General features: G+C 36.7%; 1 protein-coding gene across 1 annotated transcript in view; it reads right to left on the bottom strand.

The window, feature by feature from the left end:
• Positions 1 to 7073: 7073 nt before the first annotated feature.
• The window catches only part of LOC136846029 (arrestin domain-containing protein 3-like), a 35294-nt gene continuing 16367 nt past the window's right edge, over positions 7074 to 26000 (bottom strand). The window contains exons 4-9 of the mRNA XM_067116658.1: positions 24930 to 25141; positions 23345 to 23530; positions 16156 to 16338; positions 14511 to 14718; positions 11857 to 11956; positions 7074 to 7218 (exon numbers count right to left, since the gene is read on the bottom strand). Of these exons, the coding sequence (XP_066972759.1) occupies positions 11868 to 11956; positions 14511 to 14718; positions 16156 to 16338; positions 23345 to 23530; positions 24930 to 25141 (878 nt within the window). The 3' untranslated portion in view covers positions 7074 to 7218; positions 11857 to 11867. The remainder of the gene's footprint in view (positions 7219 to 11856; positions 11957 to 14510; positions 14719 to 16155; positions 16339 to 23344; positions 23531 to 24929; positions 25142 to 26000) is intronic.

The raw sequence follows: 26000 nt of genomic DNA, 5'->3' as shown, positions 1-26000 counted from the left end.
TCACCCAACATAGCACCATCAATCACATGGAAAACACAAACAGACCTATCATCAGACCACCTTCCTATTTTAATAACACTCCGAACCACACATGACACTTTCTCACATACAAGACACACCATCCCTAACTACAAGCGCGCGCCTGGGATGAGTACTTGAAACCACTGAGGCTCATTTCCAGGAGTTAAACCACACACACATAACATCATCACAGACACTAAACAACACAACAATACAATTCAACGACATAATAAACAATGCAGACAAAAGAAACGTTCCTAAAGGCAACAGAAAACACTACAACCCAAACTTCACGCCTGACATAAACAGACTCATAACAGAACGAAACAATTTAAGAAATACACCAACCCCACACACACAAATCACAACAAATCGCATACATGATTTAAAACACAGAAATAAACACCAAATTAACTCAAAAACAGACAGAGAACTGGCAAACTTTTCAAGGTACACTAGACTACAGAACCAACCCATCCAAACTACACAAAACTATCAACAGTCTCATCAATTCAAACAGTGGGAACACTCAAAGTCACGCCTCAATCACATCTGACAAGATCCTTCACGCAAACAACAAGCCAACATCTTAATAAACCACTACGCAAAAATCAGCCACCTACGCAAATACAAAGAAGACAGACACATCTACAGACGCAAACAACAGTTCCCATTAGATTACACAGTAATACTAGCCACAACAGAAGACACTGCTAGAATCATTAAACAACTTAAAACTCTGCAGCCATGGGCATCGATAACATTTCAAACATTCATTTAAAACATCTAGGTCCCCATGGCACACAAACACTGACAAACATAGCCAATTATTCATACGCACACTGCATTATACCACACATTTGGAAACGGGAAAATAATAGCACTTCTAAAACCAAACAAAACACCTACACAAGCAGCTTCATACAGACCTATAACTTTACTCTGCACACCATCAAAAGTAGTAGAATGCCTCATCTTATGCAAAACCACACCACACATACCACTCAACATGGCTACAGACCACACCACTCCACAACAACGCTACTCACCAACCTTACACAAAAAATACAAGATGGCATTAACTCCAGACGCCCACCACAAAGAACACTGCTAATCACAATAGACATAAGTAAAGCCTTTGACGCCATCTCTAGACCACTTCTCATCAACAAAGTTTACAACACCACACTACACAACAACACCAAACGCTGGCTTGCCAATTACTTAACAGACAGACAAGCATTTGTACACTACAATGGCGAGTCATCCAAAATCAGAAACTTCCCGAACGGCGTCCCACAAGGCTCCGTCCTAAGCCCAACACTTTTAACCTATTCATGCATGACATACCAACACCACCTAACAACATATACATCTCCTCATATGCAGACGATCTAACAATCACATCAATACATGCAGACAAAAACGTATGCTCCACACAAGTACAGACTTACATAACACAACTTGAAAACTGGCTCACACAAAACAGATTACAGGTAGCACCAACAAAATCCACAAGTACACTACTCACTAGTCACAACAAAGAACATCAGTACAGACCCACAGCAACGCTGAACAACACCACAATTCCACACACACACGAAACAAAAATCCTAGGAGTCACATACAACACTTCAGTGTCATTTGCTCCACATGTCAGTAACATCATCAAGAAATACAGACCTAGACTAAATGCACTAAGATCACTAACAGGCACAACATTTGGACAACAAAAGAAACGCTCATCACAGTATACAAACAATACATCCGCTCCATAATAAACTACGCCAGCCCAGCCTTGCACCCTGCCATATCCAACACACAACTAAACAAACTACAAATAATACAAAACACAGCTCTGAGAATCATCCTTGGCAGTACACAATCCACACCAATAGAACACTTACACGCTAAACCAAGATTCTCACCATCAGGCAACACTTAGACATGAGAGGCACACAATTCTTGGCATCGGTCATAAACAACACAAACAGCCCATGCTATTACCTTCACGACCACCCTCCAACACACAGGCAAATAGCGAATACACCACACAGACACTATACAGATATCTTGAATTCTATACCACCACCCACAAACAGCACACAAAACAAAAAGCACATCCATACTCACCTCACCAGACAAGCACTTAATAACCTTCCCAACAACAAAATACTCGGCACCCCCCCACCCAACATAAGCAGTACAGAAACACAGCTCTCAAGATTGGAGAGAGTACACCTGACTCGACTTCGCTGTGGTCATCACCAATCACTAAACACCTACAAACACCGCATAGACAACACCCAAACAGACATATGTCCACTCTGCCAAGTTAGTCCCCACACAATTACACATCTCTTAGTAGATTGCCCTAACTTGGCAGCCCTTAGACAACAACACAACATCCACACTACCACACAGTTATGGTCAGATCCAGTAAGCGTGGTGTCCTTCTTGCGCGGTGCAGGCTTCCTGGCATAACAGAGTCTGGGGAACCACAACAACAACAACTCTTGCCATTATGCCTGGCTAATTGTGACAATGGATAATGTAATAATAAATGAGACTTCAAGACACTCACAATGTCAATGATACTGTATATTTCAGCATTCACAAAAAGTAAAACAAAATTACTTCTCTACAATCAATGAGTCTCGACAGCTGTTCAGTTGACTTTTTGTGACTATTACTGAGGAAAAAGTTTAACTACAGAACTCTTACTGGTTTATATACAAACACTAATGAACCATTCTTATAGGAACTAGGAATTTATCTAACTAATCATCAATCCAGCCATTCTTTTAATAAGAGTAATAATTATTTTGTTTACCATATTTAGTCCAAAGGCTTTGTTGAAATTAGCAAGCTGCACCATACAGTATTTCTTGTAATGCAAACCTGAACCTTCTGCTCAGGAGTACAATATAGCTAAGTAATAAATCATCTTCTTAACTTATTAAGGGATCATATCACAAATATAACAAAAATTATTCAGCAGTAAAGCAGAGAACACCATCAGGTTGTGGCTTCCATTAACATACTATAGGGTCAGTCCTTTGGCATACATGACCTAAATTATCTAGCTTCTAAAGCAATAGCACTCTAACACATACACAAAAGTTCCCTCAACCCTGAGAAATGGTATGTCAAATCCAGATAAACTGAACAACCTGGACTCTTGGTGCTAAGCATCTGCCTGGACACCAATTACTATGGCCACTCTGGCAAAATTTCTCAGATCTGGTTTGACACCCTGCTTTGTTGAGAATATTGTTCAGAAGTGACTGCAATATAGCATGAGTCTCTGCTAATAAAGGCAATTTGGTTGTTAAAAGCAAAAAAAGGCTATAAACTCAATGCCTAATTTGGCCTCATCATGGCCAGAAGCTACTTCAAGGCCAAATCTAGGCCGAAGCTGAAAGACAGGTGATAATGTGTGCCTTAGCCATACACCTCAGCTGATTTTTGCATTTTGTTAAAGGACAATGATATTGGTCTCTGAGTAGAAAGTCTCAGAGTATTTGGCTGATCTGGTGTTCAACCTGACTTTCTAGGCAACACCAGTTAAAGCCTGGTATCTATTTCTTAATTCAAGGGCTGTTTTGAAACTGAAAGCTACATGTATGCTGATTTAATCAGCTTTAGCCTTGCAGATATGGCCCTCAAGAGCACCATCTTTGAAATTTGTAGCACCTCACCTTAATAGACATTTTGGGGTCTAGCTTTCTGATAAGTACCAAAGTCCATTAAGTAACATTCAACTCAAGGGATATTTATAATACAGAAGAACATCTGAAATGATAGCATAACAAAGCATTCACAATAATGTAGCTGGTAAGTACAGGATGTCCACCACGTTGAGGACAGCTGGCCAGTCTTTTGGCTAGGGTCTTGAGGAATATCTTATTATAAAAGTGATGATGACTGAAGTACAAAGGTTGTTTTCCCTTCACAATCACAATGGTGGAGTCCTTGCTGTCTGAGATGAGGTGTAAAAACAGTTTCTTCTTCAATCTTATTTTTTACTTGGTGCCTCATGGATAACAGCAGATCTTTGTTAGTTATAATTCCTTGGATAGTTTTGGATATATCTTGCCACATTTCTGCATTATAGCATATCTCTGATTGCATAGCTCTACATGTAGCATTGATAGGCTGCTACCTTGTGCTCAGATGATGATTGCACAATGAACTTTGAAAACTTGCCACGCAACTCAGAACTTGTTCTTAGTCTCCAACTAGAGTCAAAAGACTCTCGGATTCTTCTCATTATGCATGGTTTTGACATTCCCTCTCACAAACACCATAACATCTGAGAATACAGCATCCTAAATATACAGATCTGCAGAATCTGTATATTTTCTGTCATTTATCTCTGAGTTTGCCACTAGGCAGTCAAGTTTTGGTTTCTAGTTAGTTAGTTATAAATGATTTGTTTAACCAGACCTCTGAACCCTTTTAGGGTTCTAACTTACCAGTTTTTCAAGCTTTCAGTATATCATCATTTACGGCACAGAGGGAATGAGGCTTTTATCTATCTTTGCCAATGTTCCTTTCCACCTGTTTTTAGATGTCAATGGAGAGTTTAAATTCATTCCTTTACTCCATAATCTACATTTTCTCATTAACTCAACCTGCTACAACATATACAATTGTCTGATCTGTCTGAAGTAAAAATAAGTTTTCCATTGAAAAATAATATTTGGCTAAAAATAATACTAAATGCATAATATTCCACAGAATACCTAAAAAAATCTATGAAAACATCTTAAGAACAAAAATACTTCAATGAATATACAATCCAAGAACTCTTGACATCAAATGAAGATTATTATTAAGCACTTCAGATAATTTATTCTTTGGTAACAATAATAAAGTTGCTCATATAAAAAATTACTCAACCAAAAGTTTTGATTTTTTATGCCACCTTAAAATATGCTTTACCTTATGTGATCACTTATCAAGCATACAGTACATGCAAAACCTTTGGCTATCATTATTTTTACTTAAGTACGAGTATAGTAGTTTCACATTTTTGTATTTCAAGTGTCAAGATAAATGAACTGCTTATTAAAGTTAAATTTGAATCATTTCCCATCAACTAAAACACAGTGCAACTATATCTCCCTATCTTTGACAGAACAAAGGTCCAACTACTATACTAAGTTACCAAAAAACTAAATGCCAGAGTTAAATATTACCATCACCGTCAAGGTTTATGCAAACCAATCTATAGTACATGTGTAGAAGCTAAAATATTTGTTAATTAGGTCCAATTTTTTCAAACATTCATTTCTTTCACAGAGACCCATCATTCATAATTGCCCATATTCATGATCTTTGAGTTTTCCCTACACTCCACTCCTGAATAACAATTAGATCACCTGCTGGATGGTTACAATTAATTCAGGAAACATTGGTCTGAAGACCAAATTCTGCAGTCAGGTGCTCCTGTACAGGATCCCTGGGTGAAGATGCTTGGGAGGCTGATCACAAGTGAAGACCACTTAGTCCCTTGGACCTAATGGAATAAGGCATCACCCTCTGTAACCATGATAAAGTTCAGAATAATCACTGACTCTAGGCACATCTTGAACATGAGTGGGCCAGCCACAGAATCAACTCAAGTAAGAAGATGAAGATCACAGATGTCAAAAAACAGCCTAGCCAAGCCTGCGTCTCAAAGGAAGGTTAATTTATGAACTACAAAATGTATGGAATTTGTAATGGCAAAGTGTGCAAATCTTAGCCAGCAAACTTGACCAGGCAGTAAGGCTGTTTCTCTAAAATTCCTTACTGCAATCATTCAGACTAACTTGGACCTTCCCTTTAACAATTTCATTTATAGAAAGGGAAAGAAAAAAGGTAAGAAATTAAAAACTCAATGATTAAGCAACTGAAACATCCCAGATAAAACCTGTCAGTTATGTGAATAAAGGGTTATATAATAACTTTACATAACTGACCGGTTTTATCTGGGATGTTTACCAGAAATGCAAATTAAGTGAGATAGTCCTTTCGGAAGACTAGCAAAACAACAAAAACATATTAATAAATAAATTCAGTATCTGTGAAATACAGATATGGTAAAAAAATATGTAAAGAGAAGGAGAGATAAAGTTTTCCATAGGATTGCCAAAGCTCACCTTATTAATGAATGGTAATAAATTTTAAACAATCCAATGAGAATTCTTGAACAAATGCTGATACAAAAAAGAAAAATTATCTATAAGTGCCCAAGACAAGACATATTGACAGAAGGGAGGTTCTCACCTCCACGGAACCATAGGTGCAAGGAGCTAAGCTGCCAACCAACCAGCAGACAATCTTTTCACTTTTCTTTAGGAAGAGAGTGTCTACAAGCATTTTAAGACCACAAATGTGGGTGACTATAAATGAGGGGTTTGTACAATAAACAATCACTACTTTAAAAATTCTAGTTCTTATAGACATATCTTAGAATTCATGTAAATATAGGAATTCTATCTAAATTATAGTTTTACAATTACTACTCAGTAATAATATTATTTCTATTAAAATTTTAAAAATCTAACACATTCATAAACACAAATCTGTGATTTCTTAAGGCCATTGTATATATCAACTTTAATTAATGATTTGTTCTAGACAAATGTTCATCCCTCTACAGCTAATGCCTAACCAATTAATGACTGATGACTGAATTTATTACAAATGGCAATCCTTTACATCTAGTACAGGTAGTCCCCGGTTAATGGCGGGCTCTGTTAATGGCGATCCGGTTTTAAGGTGCTTGTCTAGCAATGAAAATCGTCAGTTTTCAGCGGTGAAATCGCTGATTTCCGCTTATCGGGGCCGATACATACCTAACAGAGGTGCCGATAACCGAAAATCGGCGCTTTTCATCACCGATAAGCCCGAAAATCGCCGAAAAAGCGCCAAAAATCGCCGATTTTCAGTTATTATCACACCCCCAGAACGGAACCCTCGCCGGTAACCCAGGACTACCTGTACGACAAAATCTGATTTTTGTTTTCATATGAATAAACTGTATTTTTTGTTTCTATAAGTTTTCTTCTTACTAGACTAAATACAACTACCAATACTTCAATGAAGTTTTACCTTTCTTACTCCACCATTTTACAACACCTGTTTCAGAAACTTCAAACTTTTCTCATTCTTATGTTACTGGGACTCTGTAGCCATTTGCAACATCTGTAAGGAAAAATAATAATTAGTGATATTAACCCATACAAATACAGTATTTTTCTTAACCTATAAGAAAAAACACTTTTATTTGTACTTAGTAATTATGTTCTCTTATCGCAGATACATTCATCATTATAAGCATCCACGTACACAAAGCAAAAGTTCCAGAAAGGACAATTCCACTGCAAATGTTCAGCCAACTCCATACTTGAGGCACTTATCAGCTATCTTCATTCAACTGTGCACCTTCCTTCAGTGTAAACATGCTATCTTTCTCTCCCAGTTTTTCCAATACAGTGCTGTATACCTTGTCTCCATTAAAAAAAATTGTGTAAAATAAATTTATTTACACTAGCCCCAAAATACTTCATTTCCACTTTTCTTCAGTTTCCTTTACCAAATCAAATCTGCTGGGTGAGAATCACATACATCAAGAGAAAAGACAAACTAAAATTGCTCTATAAAGGTGACAGATGATAAAAAATCACTGAGATAAAAAATTAAATCTTAAATTTTTTCTATACCTGTACAAGGAATTCAGTAATGAGAATGTATAGTATTTAATCATAATGCTTTATTTTTTGCAGTTATGGAGGATTTTGACACTCCCTAAACTGGACCGTATGACGCATGTTTCATCCATATTATATACTGTACTGTACTGTTTACTCCATAGGGTATGTTAACTTGTTGAAAAAGTACCATTAAAATTGGCTGATGGCACCTCTTTCCTCTCTTCCCCTGGCAACACAGGTGAACAGCAAATCTTCAATTACTCTAGACCTTTATCAGAGTATGTGATATATCAACCCACAGTCAGCCTCTCCATCATCACATTTATGTATTTCAAAACAGGAGGTTTCCATACTACAAAATACATTTTTAAATTATATATAGTGTAAACATCTGAAAATTTTTGTTTTTTTAAAAAAGGAATATTGTGATAAAATACATGGTCACAGAATGGTTTTTGACCTTAAATTCATGTATATATGTCCCCAGTTTCTGATATAAACATCACACCCCTAACTATATATTTTCCAAAATGCTTGGCTTCTGAAGGTAGGTTAATATACTTGTTAACCTACTAAAAAAGCCATTTCCTCAACATAAGAGTATATAATTTTATGTCAAAACTGTATGCCCACAATGTCACTAAAAGTAAAGCTGAAATTATGAATCACTCAATTTTTTCACACTAATTCTCACCAAATCTGCCAGCAGTATCACTGAGACATGAAATTCTGACTGACTTGCTATGGTCCACAATGTCATGGTAGGGGATCTGTATCTAAGGAGCCAAGTAGCTTACATAAAAATTTGCCCTGAATTACTCATTTTCAAATAACTTCCAAACAAGTACATTAAAATCAAACCTATTATCTGTCCACGGCTGTGAAGGATCCTTCATGTTCATCAAGGACAGTGCATCCTCACTTAGGCTAGAACGTCCAAGGACGCTGAAACCCAAACGTCGACCTTGGTCATGTCCGTGGACATTGCAAGATGCGCGTCGACCATGGTCTTCCTTGAAAATCACAAAGAGGAACGTTTCCTAGACAAAGATCATCTTCACAGTTGTGCAAAACTCACAACCCGTTGATCTACACGACTGTATAAATCTCCACTTCTAACCCTTTCATCACCTGGTGAGACCTTGGTCGAATCCATTTCCACGGTCAATCGGTCATGCCCATCTACTGAGACTCATACGTTTCCCAAAGAGATCCCAACGTGGTCCTCATCAGAAGAATCCTGATCATGGATAACAGTGGAGGAGCCATGATCATTCAGTGCCTTGAAATCCTTATGATAATGAACGATCATGGGAGAGCAAAGGCCGTGGGCCAATGCTGACATGGGAACACAAATATAAACTGGGAGGTAACTGTCCTGGCTCAAGGATCAGAAACGAAGCCCCTAAACCTCCAACGTCTGACTGTCTTTGGGAGATCAACGACTGTGGGTCAATGTTGACTTGGAAACATGAACATGGACTGGGATGTGACTGTCCTGGCTTGAAGAAGAAGAAGAAGAAACAATCTTTCTTTCCCTGGCAATAGGATCAGAAACGTACCCCCAACACCTCCTACGTCCGACTGTTCGTGGGAGAGCAACGGCTGTGGGCCGATGTAGACTTGGTAACACGAATATGGATTGGGATGTGACTGTACTGGCTCGAAGAAGAAACCGTCCTTCTTTTCTTGGCACGAGTATCAGAAACGAAGTCCTTAATCCTCCAATGACTGGCTGTCCTTGGAAGAGCAAAGACCATGGGCTGATGTCTACTTTGGAACTCAAATATGGACTGGGATGTGACTGTCCCGGCTTGAAGAATGAGAAGAAATATCCTTTCTTTTCTTGGCACTAGGATCAGAAACGAAGCCACAAATTCTCTATCGTCTGAGGGGATAATGTACAGTAGAATCAGTCGACAGCTATTCTGACGATTATAACGAAGAAGACGTAGAAGGACTTCTTCTTACCAGCACTACCACACGTCCCTACAACGACCAAGTCCAGCCTCTCCATCACTGCTTGAGCGAGGAAGTCTTCAGTCGGAGCAGAAAGTGATGTCATAGAAGTCCAGCAGTCATGTTACTAAGGCAGATGAAACACGTGTGGAGGTTGTTGTTATGACCAAAATTGATTACGCATCCAAAGTTGTAACAAATGACAAAAATAGTGATGCTCCTGGACGTGAAAAAATGGTGCAGAAAAATCCCCTCCTCAAAGAATACGTCTGTACTTCTCTCGACAGACCTTCGTCAGAGGCAGCAGTGGATGACGTCCTAGCAGAAATAGCCATGCGTCACAATCTCAGCTGTGACGTCACCGAAGAGACGAACTCTTACAAAGCCTTTGGTACTAGTTGAAATCCTCTGGAGGAAACGAAGGGGGAGCAACATATAACGTAAAAACACAACCCAGTCGTGACGAAATGGCGTAGAACGATACCCAAAGGAGAGGAGAGGCGACACTGGAAATAGCAGGCAATCTGAAGTTGGTATTCCTGAGGGGCCATCATGTACTAAATTGATGACATCATACACATGTGAACCTGAAACAAAAGAACAAAATGTTGTTACCCCTACCATCCCGGGAGGGGGATATACACTAGAGGACACCAATTAGAAGGGGGTCACAGGCTCTGTGAGGAACATGCTGCCATCTGGTTGGGAGCCAAAACTTTCGCTGTGAAACCACTAAGATGGTCAAGGTACATCCAGAACTGAAGTGGTAACACTGGAAGAGCCGAGAGAATGTAGAGGGGCTCCCAGGCTCTGAGAGGAATATGCTGCTGTCAAACTTGGCTGTGATCCAACTCTTCAAGGAAAGCAGCAGGGCTGACAACCACACAAGCAGGAGGTCTAGAGAAGTCCAGAGACCAACCAACTTCTGAACCTTCGAGCCTGAAAAGAACCAGATAACATGCCTTCCCTCTCTCAGGAAGGGAAGAGACCACCCCACCCCAAAAGTAGCAGTACTATATCCTGAAGAAAAGGGAGGGAGTGAGCCAACAACTCACACCCCTGTCACCCTCCCCTCCCCTCCCCCACTGACCCCCACAAAACAGGGAAAGAGACCAGACATGAACCTCTGACTGGTCCGAATGAGTCGGGACCATCGCACTTTCACACCTCAATCTTCTTCCTTTACACAACATCTGAAAGACCAAAACATTACCACATTCCAAGAAATTCTGTAGTTGAAAAAGAACATACAACACAAATAAACACCGAGCAGAAGGTGTTAGAAAAACAAAAATGATATATCAATGGAAAAAAACTCCAATACTTATGCAGACGACACAGTAAGAATAGAAATATATCAAACAAAGACATAAAAAACATTTTGAAATGTTTCAATACATCAAAATACTCAAATGTTTCAGTGTAATCAAAGTATAAACATAAACTATACAACACAGAAGTAAAGCCGAAGGGCAGGACAGAGAAGAAAAGCGGGTCTCGTCGAGACAGCGGCCAAAAGTAAACTGTCTAGAGTTGAATGCATTCAGACCGGGTGGGAATTAACTCTACCCCTAACTTCGGTAACTGTTACCATAACCACCTTGCAAAAAACCTTAACAGCTAGATTTCCAGCTCAGTGAAAGTTAATCCCATATGTAAAGACCGAGGGTTTGTATTCGTGTAAGAACAAATGAGTTTAGTGCCAACTTCAATTGTTCCCTGGTATAAGGGCATCACTGGCTCTGAGAGGGATAAAGTTTAAACAATATCTTTACTTAACCATGTTATTTTCTTTAAATTATAATTCACAGAGTACACATCACTACTCTGCATCCAGGTCCCTCCTTCCTCACCTCTGAAAGGATGCAGAACAGTCCACTTGACAGAAAAACATAAACTTATGACAGGATGAAGAGATTAGTGGTTTACCCAACTTCAATGATCCTCTCCTTCTTTCAAATGCCATTTCTCAAGTTTGCCCTTCAAGGTTGGTATGACAGTTTATATTTTATGGAAATTTATTTGCTTAAAATTTAAACAAAATTTTTTATACAAAATGAAAGTAAGAAATGTAGGTTATTATAATACTAATTTATAAAATCACTCTTCACTTCAAAATGCAAAGAAATGAAGTCAAACAAGACAATATGTGTCAAAAGAATATACTCACATTGTACGCCTCTATTTTTCAAAATGCTTTGGAACATGTTCACTTTTGCCCCACCCAATAGCTCCTTTATTAACTAATTCATCATATGTTGGTGGAGGTTCTGAAAAAAATATAAACCTCTAAGTTTACCTTCTTGAGTTCTTATCAGTGCAGCACATTTCAATGTTCACTCAAAATTTACAAAAAAAAAACCATCAAAAAGCTTACTTCAAAACTTATTTACATATACAGGTATACAGTATTACAAAAGACAGGCAAGTAAGGAACACAGAGGATCTCATTACCCAAGACTCTGCTTGAAAAAAACACAAAAATATTTTTAATTATTTTAAAACTTTGCTAAGTCTAATATTGACAGATCTATTATTAACAGGGAGTTTAACTAGACAAATAAGTTAAAATTCTTAGCTCTTATGGGTCTGGCCCAAGGGTTTGGTAACAACAGTAACCTTATTCAACACACCACAGTTCATTAAACAATCTAATTTCATTAAATAATTTGTTTCTTAAATCTGACATTCATTATTGGCTGAAGTTATAACATTTACATATATGTTTACCTGCTAATTTCAACCTGCATTTTTTCATTAAATGCAGTGTACTCACGTGGCTACTCATCATATAAGCACAATCATTTTAAAGGCAAGATTACTTCAATGTGGCCCTCCTTCATGTATGAAGAATGGCATATTTCAACGATGGGTTTGATTTAGTGTTACTCTCTTTATCTCACTATAGTAGGCCATTCATTGAAGATAATGAGTTATAAGGATGCCAACTGGACTCAAAGGGTTAATTCGAGGGTGAAGACCTTGATCTTACATACTAAGTCTATTACCTCATACATGGAACCTCTTCTTGTAGTCTCTGTCTTCTTCACCGTAATGCTTAACCAATCAAAAAATTGCTGTCCAGGGCCACATGGCCAAGGAAGATTTGGGGCAATGGAGAGCACCTATTGTAACAACCAGCTGTGACTGCTGACTTCAAAGAGGACAGAACATCTCTTGAAGAAGGCAAAGTAGTAGAGCAGTTTCTTCTACTTGCCAATGAGTGCACTCTTCTTGCAACAATCAGTTTGTAGAGACTATACTTTGAGTAACTGGAAGGAAAGGAACTGCATCTACATCCATCAAGAAGTCCAGCTTTAGGGTCTTTTCCGAAAGATTTGACCCATGGCTGTAATGACAATCACTGTACCTCCTCAATGAGTGAGAGGTGTGTCTCCATCCCTGAATAATCTCTCATTCAGAATACTCTCATAAGGAAGAGTGTGTACCTCTGCTTTGACTTCCACAAGAACAGAATTTACATGAAAAGGTGAGTGAAGCTAAGAAACAGCACAGCCTTAACTCTAAAGTGGCTGATACAGAAGGTTTCTTGGATCATCTACTGGGAAGCAGCAAAGATGGAACAACTGGAAACTCAACAATAACAGAGGCACCATAATAAATTCCATGGATTTACAAGTTCTGATTGCAATATACCGAAAATTTTCGACGACGTATTTTGCTTTATGACGTATAAATGGAAATTCCGACCGTGGCTCGGCTTTTAAACAGAGGAACCCACATTTGAGAGGCAGTTGACAAAGCAGAAGAGACAGCAGTAGCAGCATGAGGTAGGAGAGATGAAAGGAAAGGCAGCCAATACAATAGGTACTTTTAATGAAACAGTGATGTAATAAGGACATCAGGTAGTGCAGGCAGTCAGAGGGTGGACACAGTCACAGCAATAACTTCTAAAATGTGGCCCTTGATTACTTTAGAAATGGAGGTAAAAATTTTCCCTTTCCACTCAACAAATATGCTATCTTATACTAGAACATCCGTGGCAAGTTAGAAAGGGGTCAGGAGGCAGCCAGAGAGAGAGACAGGCATCTGGTGCTGGGCAGGTAGGTAAGGAAGCAGTCATAGCTAGGAAAGCAGTATGGTCACTGGATAAAGCATGTGTTGTAGGAATGACATGGCAAGAAGGCTGGGTATCATATAAGGATTACTGAGAAACTTCACTACAGTACTCTCTGAACACTTCCCAAAGCACTGACAGGTACACAGGAAGAGTTGGGAGTGTAAGAGTTAGTCTCCTAGAATGTGTGAGTATGATAACTAAAAAGTACAGATTTTTGTTTTTCTAGTAATCATGTAATTGTTATATATGGTGAACCTGATGGCTTCATATAAGCATTAATTCATATAAATGAATAAGTTGTTGAAAGCAAGAGAAAATCAACCAAAGCACTGCTCTAGTTCCACAATACACAATATAAAAAATAAAGCTATAATAAAAAGCTTCAAATCCAAAGTCAAGTTCTATGACCACAACTTGACCTGAGTAAGCAATACCAGTGTCTGTTGAAGGTACATCCAATAAATGGAGATGGTTTGTATCATCAAAAGAGGATACAGTTCCTTAAGTGAATAACAGTAGAAGGTATTTTTCATAGGGTTTTATCAATTTGAAACAGTACAATTTCTTTGCATGCACCAGATGAAGTATACAAGAAAAATCAGAACTGCATATAATGTATTATCACAAGAGAGTGAATCACCTTATAAAATACACAAAATGAAGACTTTAAACTTACTTTGTTGTAATCAATATTCACTTAAAACTTCAGTTGGAAAGAAGAAATAGCATTCTTTATTTCTCACCTGATTCTGGATAAGAAGGTGGATCATCATGTACAACTTCATTCTGAACCACTGGAGCTGATGGCACTGGCAAAGTGGGCCCTACATTTTGTGCAAGCTGTTGCATTTCAATTCTTCCCAAATGCTGTGAGGGTTGCAAGGCCACTGAACCAATAATAATTTCACTAGTAACAGATGCACTTTTACAGCACCCTATCTTTGCCACAATCTGAAGAAAAAACTAAAATATATGTCTGCACACATAAAACTCATAAATTTCTATCATCAAGTTAGTGGACTTGGTGGTCTTGTTAAAATACCATATAATAATAACGACAATAATAGTAATAATAATAAAATAACAATAATTATAACTTTTCTGTCAGGCTCTCCCCTTCTGGGGCTTGCTCTCTGATGAATTCTTCTTGTCTATTATGCTGTGGACTTCCTGTGTAAATTTCTATTAAAGTCCCCAAACAAGACATTTCTTCATGTTTTGTTTGGTACTTCCAGATGCCCTACCACTGAATTTAAGTGTAAAATCAATCAGCCACTGAAGGGCTATGTCAAGATTGAAGTAACCAGGCAGTCAATGATCTCTACTTAACCTGAAAAACTTATCCTTACATATTCAATAACTGCAACAATCACTGAACCATATTTTATGGTATAACATCTGCCAAAGAAGTTAATAGAAGGTTACACTTTTGGTTTGGTTAATGCTTTGTCTGTTTATTAGTAAGATAACATAAAAATGTACAAATAATTTAAGAAAATTTTTTTCAAAAAGTGGACCTCATGGCCATTCATTAAATTTTGGGTGATAGGGAGATGTTCGCTGTAAAACTCCCAAGGGAATCAAAATCAAGTTAGCTTATCTCATTTTATTACCTCTGCCAAGTTTTTTAAAAGGTATGGAAAGTACTTCACAGAATGCCCATGAGCTATTTCATGTACAGTATCACAGATCATACTCAATCACGACCAAAAGGGTGCTAAGACACTGAAGCAATAGGACAAAGTTTTTCTCTTGAGGGCAAGAACTATAACACCACAGATCTGGATGGGATATCAAAATTGCCCCAGGCCTACAATGACACTGAATTCATGCCAGACACAATGTGACACCATAGGTTAGGTTAGGAAGTATCCCTGTGATTACTGCAATCAAAAATTTTGTGCATTAATTGGTCACCTTGTAATCAAAATTACTGTACACACTTATGTACAGGTTTTTATACATCAAGTCTTAGATATGGGGTAAAATAAGAATGTAATTTTGGGGATATGGAACTTCTGGGAGGTGAACTGCTCAACCTTAGCAGCTACTTGTTACTAAAGATACAAACATGATGAAAACTGAAAATGCTTAGCAGAGAAAACCCTCTGTTATTCTACTGAAAGTCAGGTACCGTACTACTAAAAAATGCATAATGTCAACAACCCACATATATTCACTTAACAGACAGTTCCATCCAACTTCAAATTTGTTTTCAAAACCAAATCAACAAAACAGAAATTATATTCTTCACGCTAAATTACCCCTGCATAAATTCCACGTACATGAGAAACTCAGAAACTGAAAAAAGTTCCTTACAAAATAGATGAACTAAATAAAAATATCAACTACAAAATAAATGTCAAGAGTACAATAAAACTTACTTACCTTCAATATATAACTAACATTTATAATATTGCAATGTTCTAAGATACTTGGGGTAACAGCAGGTATGTGCAATGGAACATGGTACCAAACATCTCGTCCACCTTGTTTAATACTAGGACGGTAGACCCTCTGAACAGTTACTGCCTGTTCCTTAATTTTACTTGTTGCACGAAGTACCACTTTCTGGAAAAAGTACTAGAGTAAGCAACAAACACATCACAGTGAGTAACTTTTTACCTTTTTAACTCTGCAACCCATAGTCCCTGGAAGGCACACTGTAGACAATACTAAATGTTCTATACAGCAACTTTCTGCATTTTATTTTTCTTCCATTCCATCTGGTCTCCTGCCACCTGGCTATCCAACATCTCCAGCTTAACCTTACCCCAATTTTTATGGTTCATTTTAGAACAAATCCTTTGGGTGAGTCTAGATGTGACTCAACAGTCTTAATGTGGCACTTTACAATCAAGTGAAATTAAACGTGATGCGAATTGTGTTATTCTTTAGTCAAATTTCTTAAATAGACAGGAAAAACAATTTTTATGAGCTCTGAATTTCCCACATGAAATGTTGCTGCAACATTACAAAAAATACCTGGACAAATGAATTTTTATTACACAAAATCAGTTTTCATATAAGGCAGTCCCCGGTTTACGACGGGTCTGGCTTACGACGTTCTGAGGTGACGACACTTTTCAAATATATTCATCAGAAATTATTTCCTGGTTTACGACACATGTTCCAGGTTACGACACATCGTACACTGATCCGACAGAAGAAATATGGCTCCAAAATGGCAGAATAATAAAAATTTGGAGGTTTTTTTTATGAAAAACTCAATAAAAATGCAGTTTACATCTTTTTCAATATACCCAAAGCATTAAAAGTAAGGTTTTCTTAGGATTTTTTACTATTTGCGACAATTTTTCGGTTTACGACGATTTTCGGTTTACAACGCGGCGTAAAAACGGAACCCCCATCGTAAACCGAGGACTGCCTGTAAACCCATCACTCGTTTTTGTCCAATTCATGGCTTACCCCTAGACATTTCTGAATATAAATTTGAAGATTTTCTGCTGGCTAACTGTGCACATGGACCTTCAGCCCTTCTGTCTCAGTCAGCTAACCACCTTACTTAATCATACAATCTGGAGGCGTCAAGCAACAATTTAGGACCTGCCCCCTACTACAGGAAAACTCTTTGAATCACTGATTGGAATGAAGGGGTCAACATAGAACATCAAAGAACCCAATGCTCCCAGAGACTGACTGATTTACAAATAAATTAATCAAGTGTCACTACAAAGGTTGCTGACACCAAAACCAAAGTTAATTCATATTCTAAAATTCTTACTGGTCCAAAAGACATGGAGTTATAACTTTATGGGTCAAAATCCTGAGCATATTGTGGTTAGTTAGTTATAAATGATTTGTTTAACCAGACCTCTGAACTCTTTTAGGGTTCTTCTCGGGCTGGAAAAGAAAGGGGGGGGGAGAATACGTAAAAAATTAAATAAGTAATTAAATAAATAAATAATAAAAAAGGGGGAAAATTAAAATAAAATAAAGAATTGAGAGGGAAAGAGAAAAAAATCGATGAAATAAAAGGGAGGGAAAAAAAGGGGGTGAAAATTATATTTTATTTATTAATTTAATTTTGTTTAAGAAGAGAATGATATTATTAATTGAAAAGTTATTACCTCCAGCTAGAATATCCTTTATTGATTTATTTTGTAAATAAGTATTTCTTTCATGCTGCCATCTGGGACAGTCAATCAAGTTATGTTTGATTGTTATTGGGATGTTACATCTTGTGATCTGAGTCTTGTTAAAATTACTTCATTAATTCTTTGTTTTTGGGTAGAAGAATGTCACTTTTTAACTTCGTTCTTAATTTGTCTTAGTTTGTTTTGAGGGGGTGTATTTGACCTATCATTTTGCCTAACTGATGCTAGCCACTCTGATATGGGGGCATTCGTAGTAGTCGGGGGGATTGTACAGGCCAATTTAGCAGCTTTATCTGCTTTCTCATTACCCTCAATGCCTACATGGGCTGGGATCCAACAAATATGAACTTGAAGGCCATTTGTAATTAATTGATGAATTTCCTGTTGGATATTTTGGACAAGGTGATTATTTGAGTTAAATGATCCTACTACTTCAATTGCACTTACTGAGTTGCTCAATATGAGTGCTGAAGGCATTCCTTTTTTTGATGTAATGTGGAGAGCCAACTGTATGTCTGTTAATTCAGCTGTAAATACTGATGATATTAGAGGAAGGCCCATTTGGATGGTTTCATCACTTGAATAGGCTGATGAGCCCACTCCAGCTTCATTTTTGGATTCATCCAAAATATAATTTTTCCACGATTGAGCTTTTTCGAATATTATTGTTTTTCGAAACTTTGCATTATATATATTGTAAAGTGGTTTAAAGTGATCAATTGTTATATTTATAACTATTATCTTATTTAGTTTGTTTACAGTATATTAAAAGGGCCTTTATTAACGGTGTTTAATCTAGACTTTAGTCTATTCAAATTACTTGCCAGTGTGTGTTTGGTTTGATTTAAGAGATAAATTGTTAGACCACCATGAGATATATTAGGAGTTGAAGAAGTTTTGGGGATGCATTTATCTGCAGCACTGATTACAAAATTGGAAAAGAAATCATTTGTGACAGCACTGTTTTGATTTAGAGGAAAGAGAGGGATATTTCTAGTTTGTAAGTTATATTTATCCCAATCAGCTTTCATTAAGTTATATTTTATGGGAAATGATTGTTTTTAGTTATTCAAATAATTCAAAACAATTGGAAAGTGATCACTTGTGTATGAATTGTCTAGGACATTCCATTCCAATTTTTCGATTAATTCCAGTGGGCATAATGAAATATCTATTGAGGAGAAAGTTAAATGAGTTTTTGAGAAGTACATTGGTGAATCACTTTCATTCAGACAATGTAAATTCTGATCATTTGTGCAATTTTCAATATTTGTGCCGGCCAAGTTACTAGCATGTGTGTTGTCCCATAGTGGATTATGGGCATTGAAGTCGCCTACCATTAGTAGGGGGCCATTTACATTATTTATTATTTGTGGTAAATCACTAAAGTTTGAGTTAAAGTTTGGCTGATTATATAGATTTATAATAGAGATAATTTGATTGGGCATATGCAATTTGATTGCAGTTATTTGATATGACAATGATGTAATATTTAAGGGTTCATAAGTTGAATCACTGTGAACATATATAGCTGTTCCTAGCTTGCAATCCGCTATTGGTGAGTGGCAAGCTAATTTATAGTTTCTAAAGTTCTTTGGAGTTGTACCAATATGCTGCAGACATATGCAAATAGGTTCCTTTAGTATTCTCTGGATTTGACCTAGCCGAAGCCGAGTAGAAAATCCATTCATGTTCCACTGAAATATTTTATTGGTCATTGTTTGGTGGGATTGGCATTAGATTTTGTAAGTTAATTGTTAATTTAGCTATATCCCATAACATTGTAAGGGAGTTTGTGTTACTTTGTGGTTTCTTTGTAGCCACGTTTGATTGCTGAATACTGAAGCATTGATTAGTTCTTCTTCATGTTTCCTTATTAGCAAATCTATTTGAGTTTTGATCATGTTTTTTTTTAGTTTTAAGGATTCCGAGCATAGTTTGCGATCTTGATGGAATGCTAAAGGGCATTTTCGGAACCTAGTAAAGTTATTTATGAAATTTTGAGTTACAATTTCATTTTTGTAGGTAAACGATTGTACATTATGATGAAACACTCTTGACATCCGCATGATATATCATGTTCCGAGTGTTGAAGGAATGTTTCTGATCTCTGGGTCCCAACTATTTTTGTTAGGAGTTTCTGATATAGGTGTATTGGATCTCCGATGTGCTGGTATAAAATTTTGATTTTAATTTTTTGGTTTATTATTATAACTATTCTTTAGTCTTGTTGAGGGTTGATTTGATGTGGTTGTGATTTGATGAATTTTGGGGGTTCCTGATTTTTCAGTGGGATATTTAATTGAAGATTTCTTCATTGATTTTGGTGATAAGAGTACAGAAGAGTTAGAGGATTTATCCATATTTGGGGAATCGTTATTTAAATTTGTCTTGGACTGTGGAACACTATGGATTTCCACTTGTGATGCAGTTAATGTAATCTGCTTCAGATTAATGGTGGGCGAGACTGGTGTTTTGTTAGATCAATCTGTGAACGGAATGTTAGGTGTTTTACCCTTAGGGGGAGTTCTGTCAATTACTTTCCTTTTTTTATTATGGTTATTTTTGTCAATTAAGTTTTCTGTGGATGATGTTAGCGCATTATGAGTATCCAGATCTGGGTTATTAACCTCTGTTAATTTTTCCATATCACTGGAATTCGTTTCTGAATCATTAACTGGGATTATTACTGGGGAGGTCTGTTGTGATGTAAGAGAGGTCTGTTGCAACTACTCTCTTGGGCTTTTATGAGTAGTAGAGGAGGGGGAGGGGTGTGTCTCAGCTATTCTGTGTTGAGATTCTTTATGTTTATTATGAGTTGTTACTGGATCACTGATTCCTCTCACCTCCAGTTTGAGTTTGGCTTTGCTAATGGGCATACCAGTTCTGTCCATTAACATTTGTAATTCTGTGTAATACTGATAAAATATATTGATAAAATATACAGTCTTTAGATTTTGCATGATGATTTAATTTGCAATTGACACATTTAAAGGTTTTGCATTTCCAACTTGTTGTATGATCTTCAGAACACACAGCACATATAGCGTTATCTCTACATCTTTTTGTTGAATGGCCGTATTTTAGACATTTTGAACATTGGAGAGGTTTAGGGACAATGGGGCAAACTTCTCTATTCAGTCCTAGAATTTTTATTTTTCGTGGTAGTTCCCAGTTTGTAAATTTTATTCTGACCATTTTAATATGTTTATTTCATCCTTTCTACTTGAGACAGTATATAATTCCAAGTCATGTATGTTGTTGTATCTTAATTTAAGGAATTCAATTAAGATTTGTTTTGATGTAACTCTTTTTCATCATTGTCTGGGAGCATCACTGCTCCTTGTGTATAGTATAGTGTTTCATGGCTGGTTACTGTTACTTTTATTTCATTTATGTTGGTTATTTGTAGAAATGTTGCTGATTGTGCTTTGGTTGTTGTTTGTATTAGCCATTCATTGTTTTTGATATGTCTACATTCCATATCTTGTGTAGGGTGTATATTTAATAATTTGTTCTCTAATATGGCTGGTGAGATCTGTTTTTCTGCTTTTAATATTAAAAATCTGGACCAATCGTCTGGTCCAAAAATATGTTCAAAATGAACTAGCGTAGGATTGACATGATAGTTATTTCTTTTTTATTTTTTACATTCATTGGTGATGAGTTGTCTTGTGTTGATGGGGTTTTAAGAGGATTACTTGTCTCTATTTTAGAATTATTGTCTATTATGTATGATTCCAGTGTTATGATACTGGAGTTTACCAAATTTGTTTCTTTTTGATTTTCTAAACTCTCAGTTTTTAGGAATTGATATTTTACTTGGAACAGGATGTTCCTGTGTAGCATTTATATCCATACTAAGGAGATGCAGGAGTGACGTTCCAATAGTCATCGACTGTGCCAGAATTTTACCATCATGGGGTCCAGGGGTACTGAAATCTTAAGACTACTTTGCATATAGAAAGAGGAAAAAAAAAAAAAAAAAACTAATAAATCTTGAAAAGATTTCATTGGCTTTTTATGAAATTGAATCTTCCACTAATGGCACAAGCAGGAACTGACTCCCAAATGCCCGTGTCCCTACCCTACCACAAAAAGGGGATGGCATATAGTGATTAGTATGGCCCAAGTGTAAGCAAAACCCGCTTGCTAGGACTGAGTGTATTGTAATAACACAGTCTTCCCATCCTAATCACAATATGGGCTAACCAGACAGAAAGCCGAGAGTCCTATTCCTAGAACCAGGCCCCCCTGGAATCCGTGTTCCAGCTCCAGAGAATAGTTCTGCCAGGAAAAACAGGTCCGAACATTATCAGGTATATGATGGTTCTACCACAGTTCCCACTATTTAGCTTCAGGTTCAACTTGACTCCATGCTATGATATGTTTTCCTGTTTATTAAGTTTGGTAATTTTGACAAAAGTGGAAAAATCCACAAAATTACTCCTAAAATATTTTATTATATATATGTGGGACACTTGGGATCAAACTTGGGGAAGAAAGAAAAAATCCCTAAGTTCGAGAGCCCCCTCACCACATCAAGGTGGTCCCAATTTGAGGGGGTGAGCAAGTTGTGAAACAAGATGGCAATGTAAACCAAACAATGTAAACCCAGCACTGGGGGCATGGTTTAGCATAAAACATTTCCCCTCACTCAACCACGTCAGGTACTCTAGTTCTATGGGTGGGGTGGCATGCTGTCTAACTCACCCTCCAAGTTACAAGCGTAGTGATTTCCGTAATTAAATACCATGCAAAGGTCCTCTACAAAAAGGGAAGAAGGGAAGGGGAAAATGTAAGGAAGAGGGATTAAAAGAGTTATAGGTCTCAATGTTCTGTTGAATCCACAGCGGAGAGAGAGTAGGTGTAAAAGAGCATACACTCCTTGCAGTGGATCCCTAAGCCGCCACCTCATCAAGGGGTTGGGTTTATGGGGAGACAGACTCTGCTATCAGCAAAATCCCAGATTACTACTCTCCTTTTAGGGATAACTTCATCCCTCAGCTAAAACAGTATACAGTAGGTAATCAAAATAAGAGGCTTGTCCTTGAATGACCACATATAAATTAATAACAGTCATCAAACACAGCAAGTGTAAACTAACTATCTTACTTCATACTTTCTAGGGGTGAAGTCTTAAGAAACTTAAGAAAAAGTAATTTTTCAGCTTTTCTGGCTTGACTGCTGGGATTACGTTTAAGAGCAACATGCATTTTGATATACTGTACAGCACTAGTAACTGTGACCCTTCACCATGCAGCAAAGAGAGCTAAGTTGTAAGTTAATCCACTTCTGGCTTTTTCATGCTTCAATCTGATCAATATCTATCTCAACATAACAAAACATTAGTACAGTACAATATAAAAACACAGTATAATGATCCTAATCAGAGAAAACAATTATTTCAAAATAATATTGCCCTAACATCCTGTAAAAGAAAAAAAGGAAAATCTCACCTGAATAAGCTTTGCCTCTGTGTATTTCACTTCACTAAAGGAGTTGTTATAAATGGTTCCATCGATGTACATCACTTCTCCTGGAACATATCCCATTCGAGGAATTGACAAATCAAAAGAAACTGGGCCTACTTTGCAGCAACAGCAGAAACTAGAAGTTTTTTCTCCATGAAATCGTAATGGACGCTGGAATTAGTGAAAAGACTTCACTGTAACAGCTTAAATCATGTAAAATTTTTGAAAGTTAAATTTCTCAGTTTTAACTTTTAAATGGCATACCCTAACAGTTATGGATACAATTCTCTTGCTGCCCCTATTCTGAAATATATGTGGTATCAAAGACTGGTAGTTGATAAATACATACCAAGATAGTGTAAACTTTGAATGAAATAGCTACATATCCCTTTGGGATATCAGCTACAAGATATCTCAATGAATTATCAGCAGGCAGTACATTAGGCTCTTTGGTTCCCATCACCACTAATTTTATAATAAATGCCTTTTGATTTCAGGCTATCTGATCATCCCATCTTTAATTTTGTTATGCTCCATTAAAAGCCAGTTCCATAACCTAGAAATAGGACCTCATGGTATAGCTGAAATATTCAAAGACGACAGTAATGCAGGATGTAAGCACCATTGATAGTAACGTAGGATATAAGCACCATTAAAAATCTTTTATCTTAAAAAATTAAACTTATTTTTTAAATGGCAACTCTTTACTTTTACATGGCCATTTTATGTGTAGCATTAATATTACATATCCTCCCATAGTAGAAAGAAAAACTGTTCCTCCAACTATATCCCTAATCTGAAGATTAATGTTGTTTAAGCACTCTGAAGATGAATATTTAGTCACAGAGTGAAATAAAGATAAATTTGAGGAAATAAAATTTAACAAGACATTTTGTAAAATTCTAGATGCCTGCATATGGAAAAATATCAAGTTTTTCAGTATTGTAATCAATGTTAGTTCTTTATATATGCCAAAATTGAAGATTAGTGTTGTTTATACACTTTGATGATGAAGATTAAGTCATAGAATGAAATGAGAAATTGGCATAAAATGAAATAAATGGAAATTGGAGTAAATAAAATTTCACAAGAAATTATCAATATTCTGCTGGACAGGGCATGGATAAAATGTCACATTTTTCAACGTTTCATTTCAGTTTTCTATGGCCCCGAAAAGAATGTTAGGCTCTTAGGATGAAGATTCAATCATAGAATGAAATGAAAGGAATTCAGAGGAAATCAAATTTCACCAGAATTTTTGTCAAAATTCCCCAAGTCCACATCTGGAGAAAATGTCAAATTTTTCAGTTTTTCAATTTCAGTTCTCTATGGCCCCAAAATGAAGGTTAGTGCTGCTCATGGCCTGGTTTCTCAATAATTGACCACTAAAGTTCATGAAAATACTGGCTAAATAGGATAAGTCATAGTTATCTTTAAAATACCTGTACTGTATAAATAAAGCACTGTATAAAAATGCTGATAATTACAATGCAAAAATATGCATCTCTAAAGAAAAACATTCACCTAATCACACAATGAACATGAATTTTACAGTTTACTTCCTACTTACAGCTGATCTACGATCCAAGTTAAGGTCATATATATTGTGAACGTTGATGAGTAGCTTTTTAACAGTATCTAAACCCCATGGTATATCAGCAGACGCTTTCAGATAGTGCCTGACACTTCCGTAAGTAGTTTCAAATGATGTTGGAAGTTGAAACTGGAGAACAAATGAGAAGGGAAATACATGATTCCCAGGTTCAAGCTTCTCATTTGAATCTGAAAGAGATGTGTACCTTAATTAGCAAATTTTCCATTCATAAAAAATGCAATTTTGAAGGGTTTTAATTCTAACAAGTTTTCACAAACGAAAGTTCTCAGAATAAACTGGAAATGGGAAAACATTTCAAAATAAAGTTACATACATTTTTTCACAAAGCCTATTGGTGTTTCTCATAAAATCTATCACTATTTATTACTAGCTGCTCCTGGTATGTTGGTGCAGGCACATACAATTCCCTCTAGATCACCCTGTGGCTGACTATTCCATCTCTTGTGTGTCTTTTGAATGTTTCAAAGATCAGTCTTTCCCAGACTAAAGTAATTGTTTATAACTGTCTTTTGAATTCTTTTCTCACAAACCTACTGATATTATATAACCTATTTGTGTATCATGAACAAATCCAGACATGTCATGAACAAAGCCGGCATGTCAATCCACAGTGTAAAAGAAAATGATCAGGTGGGTTCCGTAGGCCACCTAGTATGCTCATAGTTCCTTAAGTCTCAAGCAGTTACAAAGCCATTCTTTATGTGTTCTCTGTATGGGAATTCCTAGACTTTTGGAACCATTCAGTTTACAGTGTATTACAGCATTTCATTCATTTTTATCGTTTTTTCCTAGCACTAGTGGCATTACTATAATTATAATAAGGGGTTTCTTTAAAACCTGATGTTACTTCACTCCACTGCAGGTAGCCTTAGGAATTCCTGCAAATACTGTCCATACTGCTTTCATTCACCACTTCTGAGCTCTTCAGTTTCTTTAATATTTTAAAGCTGGCATTCATTTCATAATGATTTTATTTTTTTTTTTCTGCTACTGACCTTTCTGTGTGAGTCTTAATAAAATAGCAGT

This window comes from Macrobrachium rosenbergii, chromosome 14 (assembly GCF_040412425.1).
Source record: "Macrobrachium rosenbergii isolate ZJJX-2024 chromosome 14, ASM4041242v1, whole genome shotgun sequence".
Lineage (NCBI taxonomy): Eukaryota > Metazoa > Arthropoda > Malacostraca > Decapoda > Palaemonidae > Macrobrachium > Macrobrachium rosenbergii.
This window is presented reverse-complemented; position numbering and strand designations above follow the sequence as displayed.